This window comes from Gigantopelta aegis, chromosome 3 (genome assembly GCF_016097555.1).
Source record: "Gigantopelta aegis isolate Gae_Host chromosome 3, Gae_host_genome, whole genome shotgun sequence".
Classification (NCBI taxonomy): Eukaryota; Metazoa; Mollusca; class Gastropoda; order Neomphalida; family Peltospiridae; genus Gigantopelta; species Gigantopelta aegis.
In genome coordinates this window covers 31807515-31822144 of record NC_054701.1, presented here as the reverse complement: position 1 = coordinate 31822144, position 14630 = coordinate 31807515, and the positions used below count along the sequence as shown (strand labels likewise).

Here is a 14630-nt window from a genome sequence, read left to right as displayed (position 1 = left end):
ACATTTTCATCTCATTTCACATCACGTCCCAGTTTAAAACAAAAACAAGAAGGAAATGTTTTATTTAACGATGCACTTAACACATTTTATTTAAGGTTGTATGGTGTCCCGACATGGTTATGGCCACACAGATATTGAAAGGTAACCTGCTGTCACCACTTTGTGGGCTACTCTTTTCGATTAGCAGCAAGGGATCTTTTATATACACCATCCCACAGGACAGGATAGTACATACTACAACCTTGTTACACCAGTTTGTGGAGCACTGGCTGCAATGAGAAACCGCCCAATGGGTCCACCGACGGGATCGATCCTAGACCTACCGTGCATCAAGCGAACGCTTTACCACTGGGCTAAGAATTAAATAACAAAAATTCCACAAAACAGATAGTTGCTATTAATTTTATTACAAATGTATTCATATGGACAGCATTTCCACAAAGTATTCACAAGTTATTGGCAAAATATATTCAACATTGCTTTATCGGTCTAAAAAAATAAAATAAAAATATATGGAAGACAATAGTCTAGAGGCAGATATGAATTTCTCTCTCTCTCTCCTTTTTTTTTTACCAACCAAATGTGTTTTCAAATATTTCTTGTAAAGTTTCTGTCCACAAAAACTATTATTTTATGAAGGACAGAACATAATATGTAATGGTGAAGAGTTTTTATATTTTATTTATTAGCCTATAATCATGTTTTATTTAAACAATGTAGCCCAGTGCAATTAGGAATGGCAATTGACTGCATATTTACAAATTCAATGGTGGTGTTTCGTGGGACATACCACTAAAATGAACCAAGATATTTTTGAACCATATTCATGGGTAGGCCTAATAAACATTGTATATAATACACTTTAAAAGACGTTGAGAGTATGACATACATATGATATGAAAATTAAAATATTTTCCCATTTCTTTACACACATCAGCATTCTGGTAAACAAATAATCATTCTTCAATGTGTAGCCTACTGTGGAACTCACTGCAACTTTATTATGAAACACAACTTGTTTGATCATTCTTATACAACATCGATCGAGTTTACTGAAATCAAATCCCATGCTTATCAATGTTTTAAAAGTCTAGTCTCAAGGCTTCATTGAAGTCTTGCCCATAGGCATGTAGTTCAAGACTGCTAAAATCTCCACATTGGACATTCATCTGTTGTAAGCAAGCAGGAAATGAGTTTATTTTAATGACACACTCAACACATTTTATTAATGGTTATATGGCGTCGTGCATATGGTTAAGGACCACACAGATATTGAGGAAGGAAACCCGCTGTTGCCACTTCATAAGCTACTCTTTTCGATTAGCAGCAGAGGGATCTTTTATATGCACCATCCCATAAACAAGATAGCACATACCACAGCCTCTGATGTTACCAGTCGTGGTGCACTAGCTGGAGCATGTAAGCAAGGAGACAGATCCGACAGTCACTTCCACTGGGATGTATTTATTTATAGATCTGATATGAACCAACACTATTTGTTGTTCAGATAATCTTTCATTGTGAACCAAATCAATGTGATCTAGTCGTGTCATTAAACGCATTAAAACAAAAATTCATTGTGAATCACGATTCCAAATGTGTTCCGATTTTAACATGATTATAAAAAAGCAGTTTTTGAATAGCCAAGTAAAAGGTCATCTGGACATGGACCAACACAGGATTTAGTCAGATCCAGTAATAACTACTTTAAAAGTGATGTGTCAGTAGGATCCCATTTTAACAGAATGAGTATGAGCTTGTTTAATAAGCTAATATAAAGGTTCCGTGATATGAATGCTTGTTTTCGTAGATCACCAAGTGGTTACATACAGTTTGTTTCTATCCAAGAAATGACAATAAACTTGTATCAGGACTTGCTATGGGCGAGCAAAACATTTCGGAAAATTGTCTATTAAACTTAAAAAATTGCAGAAATCAACATATATTTTCTTTAAAATGTTAATTATTACCTGAAATTATTTCGGCAAATTAAAATAAAAATCCCCAAATGCTTTCAAAATTTGCAATTGGTGAATTTGGCAAGTGTACTGTCCTAACCCTAATCATTCTGAATCTATCGATGATGGAACACTACACTATTTGTGTTAAAATGGCCAACATTACATTGTCTAGTCACCCCAACTCACATATTCCTTTTATCACCCAGTGAATACATAGTTATATAAGATGTTAACACATTCTGAACCTACCTGATAAAAGAACTCTGTACTACACATATCAAAATGGCCAATAATACATTCTCTAGTCACCCAACTCACACATTTAATTTATCACACGGTGAACACAAAATTATACAATATTTTAACACATAGCTAACCAGTATAGCTTAGACTGTTAAAGGTCCTTGTTTCTCTTGCAATACTGTATAGTACTTCTTGCATAGAATATTAATTTGTGTAAATCCAATATGTTTTTGGTTGTCCCAATATTTACAGAACCTCGAGACTATTTTGACATGACCGTTTGAAAAGCATGAGAACTTTGATGATAAAGTTCTGGTATTTTCAAAGTAATTTTTAGACATAACCATTTGGCAAGCACCAAACCTTTGATGATACAGTACTGGTATTTTTCAAAGTAATTTTTGGAAACGGCCAATCTTTGGCTAATAAAATATTCCTTAAATTAACCATATTTCATTAAATTTTCAAGGAAATGCTCATATCTGAATATTGACTACACCGAAATTCATTCTAATATGAGCCCTGTATTTCCAGATAAAATCTGAAAATTTTGTGATGGAGAATTTCGCACAAATTGATATTCAAGGAAACATACAAAATGTTAACCAGAAATACCCTATACTATTGTAAGAGAATCAAGAGCCTTCAACACGTAGCTAATCAGTGTAGCCATAATATACGCCATCAATAAGTGCTTTCTCTGGATCTTTCGAACCCCTTCTTGGGTAACGTCCAAATGGCTCCAAGTCTCTGTAACACTTATCGAATACCCGATTCACAATCTCCATTCCTTCTTCTCGTGAAATATTACGAACCATTAACACTGAAAGCAGGGCCTTGTTTTTTACACATTCCTGCAACAGAAGTTTGAAATTATTTTGTTATTTCAGTTAATTTGAAATAAATCCATTGCCACATATTACCTGTAATTAATTAGTTTTAAAAGTATTCACAATTTTCCATAATTAAGATATTTAGGATAGGTACTATTTGTCAAAATAATTTTTATTGTTGGACCCTGCCACCAAATGGTCATGTGACACTAAAACATCAGGCTTGGTAGCAGTCAGGTTGCATTGAATTAAAAAAAGAAAACAAATCCAATTAGAAAATTTTCTGATTTAATAATGCATTAAGTTATATTGTTTTAGAATAATTTTCTCCTCCATTAAAAAATTAACTTAACAATAAGCAAACAAAAATGTCCAATAACAAAGGTTATTAATTACATGGAGAAAAAATATTTTTAATTTATGTTGAGGAAAATCAGCTTCAACTCACTACATGTCTCTGTTTAATATGGAATGGTGAGGCATCCCCTGCCGATACAGCTGCTAGATATGAACAGTGTGTAAAATTAGATGCACGAATCTAAAAAGAAACACAAAATACCGTGAAATGACATTAACAAAAAGTTTGTTTTGTTAACAACACGACTGAAGCACATTGATTAATGAATCATCGGTTATTAGATGTCAAACATTTGGTAATTCTGACATGTAGTCTTCAGAGGAAACTCGCTCCATTTTAACTTATACAGAAATGGATCTTTTATACGCACTTCCCCACAAACAGGAAAGCACATATCACAGCCTTTGTCCAGTTGTGGTGCACTGGCTGAAATGAGAAAAACCCCAATCACCACCGAGGTGGTTCGATCCTATGATGCAAGCACCTCAAGTGAGCACTCAACTGACTGAGCTAAATCCTGCCCCTGAAATGAACATTAACACAGAAAAACATAAAACTTTAATATTTTCATAGGGAGTAACACTGGTTTGAAAAAGTGGGGGAGGAAAAAAATCACATCACTGAAAAATTTCAAACTAAACATTAAAATATTAAAATAAGCAACTTTGAAATTCACTTCTATGTCCCTTTACTCATTAAACCTAACAAGTTGTTTAATAGTTTCCTCAATTTCTCAAATGTGCAAGTGCGTATTCAGTAGGGAGCGTCTAGACGGCTGGAAAATGTATTGCAAAAAGCCGGGAGTTGACCCCAGAAACACCCCCTGCACACGTGCCTGATATTGATAACATTATAAAAGTCACTCCATTTTATATGTAATAAATATAACTATAACTCAACTTGCCTATCCAACAATAGCATGACGATTTATGACAGCTATTACAACATAACAAACAGTCTATTACCTCTGTACAGGCCAGATGTTCAAGATTTTCAAAGTCCAGTTTGGCGCGGCACAAATCAAAGGCATGGATCAACTCATGAGCGAGTACACTACATAATATACTTCTCTTTGTTGCTGTATTCTGGCAAACCACAATCTACAATAAATTAAAAATGTACATAAAATAGATACATCAAACTTTCTGAATACTGTGTTTAAATATAGATGACTATAGATACTACTTCAGTTTAATCATTTATTTTTAGGTGTACATTCAGGTATGCTGACCTGGGCACAAACCTTGCTGTCTGTCCAGAGTAATGATTTGTGAAAGAAGCAGACCTGCACCTCAGCACTTTGCAGTAAACACACTCTAGGATACTATCTCAGAACTAACAGCTTTAAAGCCACTGACTTAACCATTACACCATTTATACCAATTACTCAAGCATTGGTTACAAGCTTAGTATAGTTGTCAAGCTACTGGACTTAAATCAGGTAATTTTGGGGTTCTCATCCTAGTTTCACCTCCCATCCAGATGCAGTGTTAACAGCTCAATGGGGAGATGTAAGGATGTTGACTATGGTTGCATTCAATTTTATAGCGCCATATCCCAAAAAAACATTTTTGGCAGAAACACTGCTGGGCTATTTCACGTTATTGCAGTGCACCACGACTGGTATATCAAAGACTGTGGTATGTGCTATCCTATCTATGGGATCGTGCATATAAAAGATCCCTTGCAACTAATGGAAAACAATTAGTGGGTTTTCTCTCTAAGACTTATGTCAAAATTACCAAACGTTTGACATCCAATAGCTGATGATTTATAAATCAATGTGCTCTAGTGATGTTGTTAAACAAAACAAACTTTACTTTTACTTTTCTGATGATGGTGAAAATTATACAGACTTTGCATTTAGTTTTACCGTAACTTTTTATCACAAACTTTAAGTACTAGATCAATAAAAGTTGAAGACAGTTATACTTGTGGATCTTAAGGCAAACTAAAGAAACATTGTAATCTTTTAACAGGGTTTTTTTTTCAGACTAGCTAAATTAAATTATTAATGAAGCAAAGAAAAACAGTTTACTGGTATGATAGGTGAGGCATTTAATTCCACATAATTTCTGTAATGCATAAAATTCTGTATTTGTTAAGTATTGGATGAGTAATATTAAATTCTGATAAATTTTACAACATACCTGACTAGTAGTTGGATCAAAGCCACCATTAACTCTCTGCAAACATTTCTCACAAGAGATGTGACGTCTTAAATTTACCTCACTGCAAAATAAGTTCACAAACTTACAAACACTCAAGTTATTAATCAACTGAACTGCCTATAATTATATATTATTAATAAGCATTTCATATTAGTAGTGAATTATTCAACAAAGAATTGTAGGTGTGTATATATGTGTGTGTTTGTGTGCATGTGTGTGTGTGTTTGTGTACAACGTGTATAAAATAAACTAAATATACCATCCACGGCTTTTCAGGGCTCTCATCATTAGCTTCACCATTGGATCTACAAAGAACAAACAAAATGAATGAAAATATTAAACTTTTGATCTGGATTATTAGACATTAGGATTGGCTCCTTGGTGAAAAAAAAAAAGGAAAAAAGAAAAAGAAAAAGAAAAAAAAAGAGACGATACCAGAACAAATATTTATATGTAATTGCACAAATGAATTACAGCAAGTAATCAGTAATAATTTTAAATCTTTAAAAACATTCACATTATTCTGCATTCTAAATATATTACAGGATTCAGCAGTGCTGGATTTTAATCATCCCAAGTATCATTCAAAAGGATGTGTTCAGGGTTCATACACTTAAAACATTTTCACTTTCCAAGACTTTTAAGCACCATTTTGGTTCATTTTCCAGTTCTTTTTTTACATTTTTCCAGAAGTCTGAATATATTACCTGGAAAATATTTTTTAACGGCACCCCAGTAAACTGTTTATTCAGTGATTGTTATGTCTCAAACATAAGCTACACCTAATCTAGATATATCACATGGATGCTAAAGTTGTAAAAATACATTTAAAAAAAAATATTGTAGTGTGCAGATTTTTTTTAACTGTGTGTGTGCGGATGTGCATGCATCTGTGTCTCAATGCTGGATCTTACAGCAAAACACTCCATAACCATAATACATATCTAACCACATTGTGGAAATGTTTTTAAGGGTTTCAATTATTTTTGGTCAAGATTACCGGGTAATTAACACTGTTGGTGTGCCTTATACTGTCAATTTACTGATTTTAAACACAGTATCAACCAATTTATCTTTTCAACTTGGCAACATGATTGGGATGGTGTGATTGCGAACAAGCTTCATGCTATCAAGCTGGTCTTGGGAGAGTGGCAGTCCTCCTATAGACAGTGCAGGAAGGATGAAATAGTTTTGTAATGCTCACATCGGTCATACGTACTTGACCCATTCATTTCTCTTGAACTTTAAGAATGATCCTCCACCTCAGTGTGAGTACTGTCAGTGTCTTCTGACAGTACACATTTTGGTGGAGTGTACTCAGCTCAAGGAAACTAGAAAAGATATATTTGGACAACGATCTGTGATGGAATCATTTCGATTACATCCAGAACTTATATTACAGTTTTTGTATGATACTGACTTTTATTGTTAATTTTAATTTTATCTATCTGTGATATTTATATTTTTGTACAGTTCTTTACACTGTGTTTTTATTTGACTATTGAATTTTTATACTAATGTTGATCATCACTTCATATTTTGCCTTTACCATAGTTTGACACCCAATAGCTGGTGTATTTTTCGTGCTGGGGTGTTGTTAAACATTCATTCATTCATTCATTCATTCAAAAGGATGTATTTATAAAAGTTTCGTGGAAAAAACAAATTATAACATATCATTCACATTTTGGCACACACTGAGCGAATCTGGATAAGAACAAAACAACCTGATACCCACTGAATTTCAACAGTAGCATCATGACAGAAGGAGTGCGTACCTTTAACAAATTGTAAAAGTTTGCCGAAATTAATTACCTCCCCTTCCACAAAAACTATTTTTAATTTTAAAACAAAAAATATAAAACAGACATGTTTTTAAGTCATTGTGATATACAAATTGTTCTTTGAGTAATGTCATTTTAACATGGATGATGGAATATTATCTAATGAATATGAAATGTGTACGCGGTCCCTACTTTTATTAGCGCACCAAACGACATTCGTTTCACACTTCAGCGTTTGACGTTGCCCTCTATTCCAGAATTTTTCCCAGTATGTTTTTTGTACTTTCGCTGGATCATCGGTATTTCGTTCTGGAAAGAAATAAAACCCATAATCTTCATTTGACGACTTTTGGTATTTTTGTCTGACGCTCGATTCAGTAGTTTTGTTTTCGTTGACATCATTCTTTTCTCCATGTGACTTTTGTGCCATTTTACTTTTTGTATTTTCTTTTTAATAAAGAGTTCCAAACGTTGAATAACTCTTTTTATAAAATTTAAAGGAGCATTATTATATTGTGTAAAAAAAAGAAATTGTTTTACACCACTAAAACACATTGATTTATTAATCATCGGCTATTGGTTGTCAAACATTTTGTAATTTTCTTCGTGATGAAACCCACAACATTTTTCCAGTAGTAGCAATTTTAAGGGATCTTTTATATACACTATCCAACAGACAGGATAGTACATACCACGGCCTATGATATACCAGTCTTGGTGCAAAGGCTAGAATGAGAAATAACTCAATGGGCTCACCAACGTGGATCAATCCCAGACCAAACACACATCAGGTGAAAGTTACCACTGGGCTGCATGCCACCCCTAAACAGCATTAAGGTCACACTGAAGCTGGGTCTGGAGAGTATGGTACCATTTGAAAATGAAACGCACTGTATCAAATGTGATAAAACATACCACGTCTGTGCTGGCAATATGCTCTATATTTTTTACACTGGCAGCTGTAGTTTCATAATAAATAACAGAAAAGATATATCTGCCCCGGATTGGGTCCCTGGCCTCCATAGGCCGAACCCTGGGGCAGACATGCTCGAAACCTATGTGGTACACGAGCATGTTAAAGTCTTACCCGACCCGGAAAGATATATATATATATATCAATCAAAGTAGAATTCTCATAATTATTGTTGGTGTTTATAGAAAAAAATATATCTAAATATATGCATGCAGTTACCGGGTAATATATAACAACTGAAAATAGGGTCTCCACGACTACTCGGGCATGAAAAGTGTATAGCAAGGCTAAAGTCCGTTCACAGGATTCTAGTACCCATGCAAGGAAAAGCACTCTCAATTAATTATATTTTTTATGTCATTTTGCCACATGCTTGCCGCCGGTTATATTATAGGGTTATGGGATATGGAGGAAAACAAAAGTCGAATGTGTGGAATACAATACAATGGCTTGATTTGGCATCAATGTTCAATGCTGGAATTAAGATACATAATGCTATTTTACTTTATCATTATCATTTAGTGTAAGTGTCGGGTACTCTGGTCTGGGTCGAGTGTGACCCTCGAGTACTAGAGTCCAATATTTTGTACTCGTGAAGGCCCTAGTTGAAAACACATAACAGTTACAGAACCAGATGTCAAAATATGCCAGACATGTCTTTGCCACCATGGGCGTATGGGGACTCTTTGATTTAGGGGGGCTGGAGGGATTGATTTGCCCGAAATTTTATCCAGTTTTCCTCGAATTTGGGGGGGCAATTGCCCCCCCCCCCCCCCCGGTCGTACGCCCATGTTTGCCACACTCACCAGACCAGACCCAAACATGGTGTGTTGAGCCTAAGTCTTGAACTACATAGTAAAAACACAATAACAAAGTAAAAGAAAACAACACCATATTGAATGTTTTGTCATCTTTATCCATTCCATTCTTGTTACTAAAACTAAAATGTATACACATTGCAAATATACATTAAACATTTTGTCTAGCCAGAAACAACAAACCTAAGTTCTAGCAACACTAATTGATAATTGCATGTAGGCCTACAGCTTTAAACGGTATATTCACAGCAAGGAAAGGAATATTTATTTAATGGGCTGAAATACTGCTGTCGGCATGACTGCAGAAGCTGGGAAGAATTTTTCCCCCTGTCATCCTAACAAACCAGATATTATTTTACATTTATATTCACACATTAGTTTAAAGTCAATCATGTTTGGTCTTGAAAGTTTTGATTCAGGCCAGCAGAATTTGTAGCTTACTGGACCTAGTATCTGGCAAGAATGTTGGCCAATTTTAATCCCCATTTTAACAATATGCCATTACCATTACCAATATTTATTTACATGCTCATATACCACTAGAATTTCAAGCATGTCTGTCCCGGGCCCGATCTCTGGATAGCCAGTGATAACAATATGCCAGCACATTTTAAACTATGGCTATTTTGTCCTGAGCAAACTCACCTCTGTCACACAGGCTACTTCTTCCAAACAATAGCAATTAGTGATCTTTTATATGTACATTGTTATTGAAAGGACTACATGCACAGCCTTTGTATGATGAACATCATGTGTGGCAATGGTTGGGAATGACCACTGATGCTGGGACTCACTGCATTAAGCTTAGACAAACACTTTATTAATGAGCTACATCCCACCACTTTTGGCAGAAAAATCAATACACAAATGTTTTAGCATTAAGTATTTTTAATCCAACAAGCAAAACATTGGGTTGGGGTTGGGTCTTCATACATTTTGTACAGAATTTTTAATCAAACAAGCAACCCAAACCATGCAAATACACTGTCACAGGGTGTATTACTCACCCATTTTAATATCACAGCTATTTCCAAAAATAAAAACATACATGTATTCGTTTAATCAAAGGGGATGGCAGAACTGTTATTAAACTGGACTAAGGTTAAAACTTCAAAAGTCTGGGGCCCAGTTAACTAAACTAAACTTGTGATCTCGCAGTGCAATGCAAAAAGACTTGCATGGAGAATGCGATGTTACTTAAGAGAGCCTAAGAGAGCTTTGTGAATAAAGTTAAAGTTTGTTTTGTTTAACGACACCACTAGAGCACATTGATTAATCATCAACTATTTGTTAATTCTGACTGATAGTCATCAAACCTGCTACAATGTTCCTAATGCAGCAAGGGATCTTTTATATGCACTTTCCCACAGACAGGAAAGCACATACCACGGCCGTTGACCAGTTGTGGCGCACTAGTTGGAACGAGAAAAAATCTAATTAGTTGAATGGATCCTCCAAGGTGGTTCGATCCTGCGATGCAGGCACTCAAAGATTGAGCTAAATCCTGTCCCATGACTAAAAAATATATAGTTTTAAAGCACGATGTTTGAGCTTTAATTCAACATATAAAATGTTTTACAACTGGGGGAATGAACCAACTGAAACATTTTAGGGGAGGGGTGGCTTTAACTTTCACAGAATTTATTATATGATATCATAATATCAATATTTAAAAATACACATTTACTGCCACAATCATATTTAAAGATTAATAATAATAATAATAATAATAAACAATTTATATTGAAAGAAGCATTATGAGAGGACTGCTAAAGCACAACATGTCCCCTTTCTAAATTTAAGGACCACAACCGTCAAAAATGGATAAATTCTATTTTTGACAATCATTTCCAGTGAAAGTCAAACTGGATCTGACCATAACTCTTGTCAAAAATTTTGTAAATCCCCACAAAACTCAAACTTGACCCGTAACTACATAATAAAGCTATGTACAAAATTTCAACCGCATATCTCGAGGCATTGCAAAAAAAAAATCTGGAAAATTACATGTAGGATAGATGGACAGACAGACAGACAGACAGAAGGGCGGAGACAAAACCTATATAGTTCCCTCTGGTTGAACTAAAAATGTTATGCTACAACCTATAGTAGGTTGTAGCATAACATTTTTAACTCCTGCTCACCCCATTCCCCTAAAACGTTTGTAACTTTCAATTGTCATATTTGCATGTGTTAGTATGCCACTCCAGCTTTCTTACACTTGAAAATAACCAATAAAATTCAAGTACATTTCCAAAACTTTTCCAGGACATTTTAAAATATTTTCCTGGATATGAAATGTTGAATCAATGAATGTTTTTATAACAAATTGTTGTCAGAATTTAGACAGGTTATGAGGACAACAAAAGTAAAGATGCAAAAAAATAATAAACCACAAAATGTTTGGCTTAAATTTCCAGGACACAATAAAATTTAATGCTTTTTCCTGGACATTCCAGAACTAGATTTTAAAATCACAAAATTCAAGGACATTCAAGGACGTGTAAGAACCCTGCACACCCCAATTCAAAATTCTCTCTATTTTATTAACGGTTTAACAAAAAAATTCAATGTACTAGCCTGTGAGAAACATAAACTAGTTTATACAAATGATAATTATACAAAATATAAATAGCCTATATAAGAAATCTAACTAGCTGGAAAGAAATATAACTTGCCAACAAGTACTGAATCTTTTTTTTCTTTTTTTTTAAATCCCACAAACAAACACCCCTTTTCACAACATCAAATAAGCAACCAACTTTTAATCTCATTCATGGTGTAAACCCAAAATTCTGTTACTTCTATATAAATAACTTCCCCAAAATGTTGTTTGTTTTAATTCCAGTTCGTATTTTCAGTATAAAGACTAGCCTATGTGCATTTTCCCCCAATCATATTCATCTACCATTTTTTAAACACAATATTAAACTTTCATACCAAACCACTACTAAAATAGTGGGTCATGTTACAGCTAAACTAATTTACAGAATAATGACTCGGCTATGAACATACAGTTCTTGTGTATATTTGAAGATGCTCAGTGTATCACAGAAAATGCTTTTCATTCACTAATCATAATATTTACAATGTTCAAACGAATTTCTATTCTACTTAAGTTAGAATGCAGTAGGTGTGGAAATTAAAGAGTTTTGTCATGTCTAATCTTTGATAAAATGCATGTTTGCTTGCATTTCATGTTTTAATTGATATGGATAAATCAATGATATATGTATAATGTATAATTTCACATTTAAATTTGGTTATGTTTGGTTATACAAATTTATTTCAAATATTACTTTTGAATTATTTTTTTTTCATGACAAACTGAGAACAAATTATTCAATCCATGTAATTAATGAAAACAAATGAATTTAAAGTTGATGGCTGTCACTTTCCGTACCCTTGTTTTGGCTTCGTTCACAATCAATATAGCATACCTCACCACAATTTTACTTGAAAACCAAATTTTATAAATGGTACAATTTTTTAATTACAAGATTTTCTTCAAAGACATCCAGTGCACTAATAATGTTCCAAAATAAATAAATTCAATAGCAATTTTGCATTGGAATTTTTCCAGCATTCTGAAAATGGAAACTATTATTGTAAGGAGCTATAAAGTGACGTCACTGGAATACTGACGTCATTCAAATTAAAAATTAGCTGTACTATTACAATGCTTCACCATAGTAAAAATAAAAACTGGTCTACTAACATTGACCCCCTGTTAAAATTCTATAACCAGCTCACGACATTGTTTTCAGGTCAGTATGTTTTTATTTTTCATAATTTTGGACAAAATATTAAGTTTAAATTTTAAAAGATGAAATGATATATTTTACAAAAGGTACTTTTTATTTCTATCAAAATATTACCATTGGATGTTATATTTATTGTGTATGAAGCCAAAACAAGGGTGCGAAGAATGACTGTCATTGACCTTAGTTGAATAATTCTGAAATATGAAGAGAAAAACCCTAACGTGTTATTTCACACCGGAACATTATTTTATTGCTGAAGTCGGTCTCTTCACTAATTCTGACATTCCTCTTGTTTTTCAATCTTGCCACTATGTAGTGCAAGACTAAGTATTCTTTATTTCTGGTGTAAACAGTGCCTTACACAGGGGCAGATACAGATATATGAAAAAGGCTGGGTGTAAAATGTTTATTGCACTAAGTGGGAGATGCGTTGGCTGTTGACCCTTCATTTTGGTCAAATACTAGTACATCAAATTGGGAATCATTCCTATCCCAAATGTGTGTGTCAATTGTTTATTATTTTGTATATTGTTCACTGTTAAGCATTGAGCACAGTGGTACTCAGGAAACTTGTGACATGTTCATTAAAATCAACAAATAACCAACAAACCACTCAGCAAAAAAAAAAATCTGTTTTGTTTAACGACACCACTAGATCACATTGATTTATTAATCATCGGCTATTGGATGTCAGACATGGTCATTTTTTACTGTCATAGAAAGAAAACCCGCTATATTTTTCCATTAGTAGCAAGGGATCTTTTATATGCATCATCCCACAGACAGGATAGTACATACCACGGCCTTTGATATACTAGTTGTGGTGCACTGGCTGGAATGAGAAATAGCCCAATGGGCCCACCGATGGGGGACCAAACTCAAACCGACCGCGCATCAAACGAGTGCTTTACCACTGGGCTACTTCGCGCCCCTAAAACACTCAGTAAACAGCTAATAAGCTTGTTGAGGTGCACACCAGCTTGTTAAGACAAAAAATATAACATATTAAGTCAAAGTATAGAATATAGAAAACTGGAGTCCATTAAGGAATTCCAGTTGTAGCTGAAATGATACCTTGCATAATTATTTCAAGCATAACTCTTCTGCATAGAAACACACACATACACATATTTTAACATAGCTGCATTCACACATACACTTTAAACTAGTATGACTACACTGGTATAACTAAACCAGTTTAAAATGTAAGTGTGATTGCGATTGTTTCACCATACCGGTATAACTAAAAGACTTCAGTATGTGGTTTACTTAAACTGGTATAACTAAACCAGTTTAAAATGTAAGTGTGATTGCGATTGTTTCACCATACCGGTATAACTAAAAGACTTCAGTATGTGGTTTACTTAAACTGGTATAACTTAAACAGTCTAAAATGTAAGTGTGAAAGAAAACTGTTTTAGTTAAACTAGTATAAGGCAGAAGTGACCATGACGTCATAGTTAGAATAAACAGTAAGAGTGTTAGCCAAGGCATAACAGACAAGGGCAGATAACTACACTTCGCCTTATACTGATATAGCTATTGCATGTGTGAAAGCTCATCATTTCTAACCAAATGTGTTTTAAATAAACCAATATAGTTAAACCAGTTTATCCTGCAACCACCGTTTCTATTGACAGAATATGATGACGGATAAAGCAAAGTCATAAAAAGCTACTAGCAGGATATGAGTGACATCACATGCATAGCTTACATTACAAAATT

The 14630-nt window shown here is 34.1% G+C and overlaps 1 protein-coding gene across 1 annotated transcript; it reads right to left on the bottom strand.

The window, feature by feature from the left end:
- Nucleotides 1–388: 388 nt before the first annotated feature.
- On the bottom strand, nucleotides 389–7785 carry LOC121367892 (mitochondrial inner membrane protease ATP23 homolog). Its single transcript, XM_041492340.1, has 6 exons — nucleotides 7543–7785; nucleotides 5826–5871; nucleotides 5546–5627; nucleotides 4361–4495; nucleotides 3486–3575; nucleotides 389–3058 (listed from the first exon to the last, which is right to left on the bottom strand). Exons 1-6 carry the CDS (start codon nucleotides 7778–7780, stop codon nucleotides 2861–2863), a joined length of 789 nt encoding a protein of 262 aa, XP_041348274.1. The 5' UTR covers nucleotides 7781–7785; the 3' UTR covers nucleotides 389–2860.
- Between the last annotated feature and the right edge of the window lie 6845 nt (nucleotides 7786–14630).

Bases quoted from the DNA above. Each gene is read 5' to 3' on its own strand.
- LOC121367892 (XM_041492340.1), bottom strand. From the start codon at position 7,780: ATGGCACAAAAGTCACATGGAGAAAAGAATGATGTCAACGAAAACAAA. The intron at 5,628-5,825 runs GTATATTTAGTT...CTTATTTTGCAG, and splicing joins GCCCTGAAAAGCCGTGGATG to TGAGGTAAATTTAAGACGTC. The intron at 4,496-5,545 runs GTATGTTGTAAA...AATTTATTGTAG, and splicing joins TTGATCCAACTACTAGTCAG to ATTGTGGTTTGCCAGAATAC.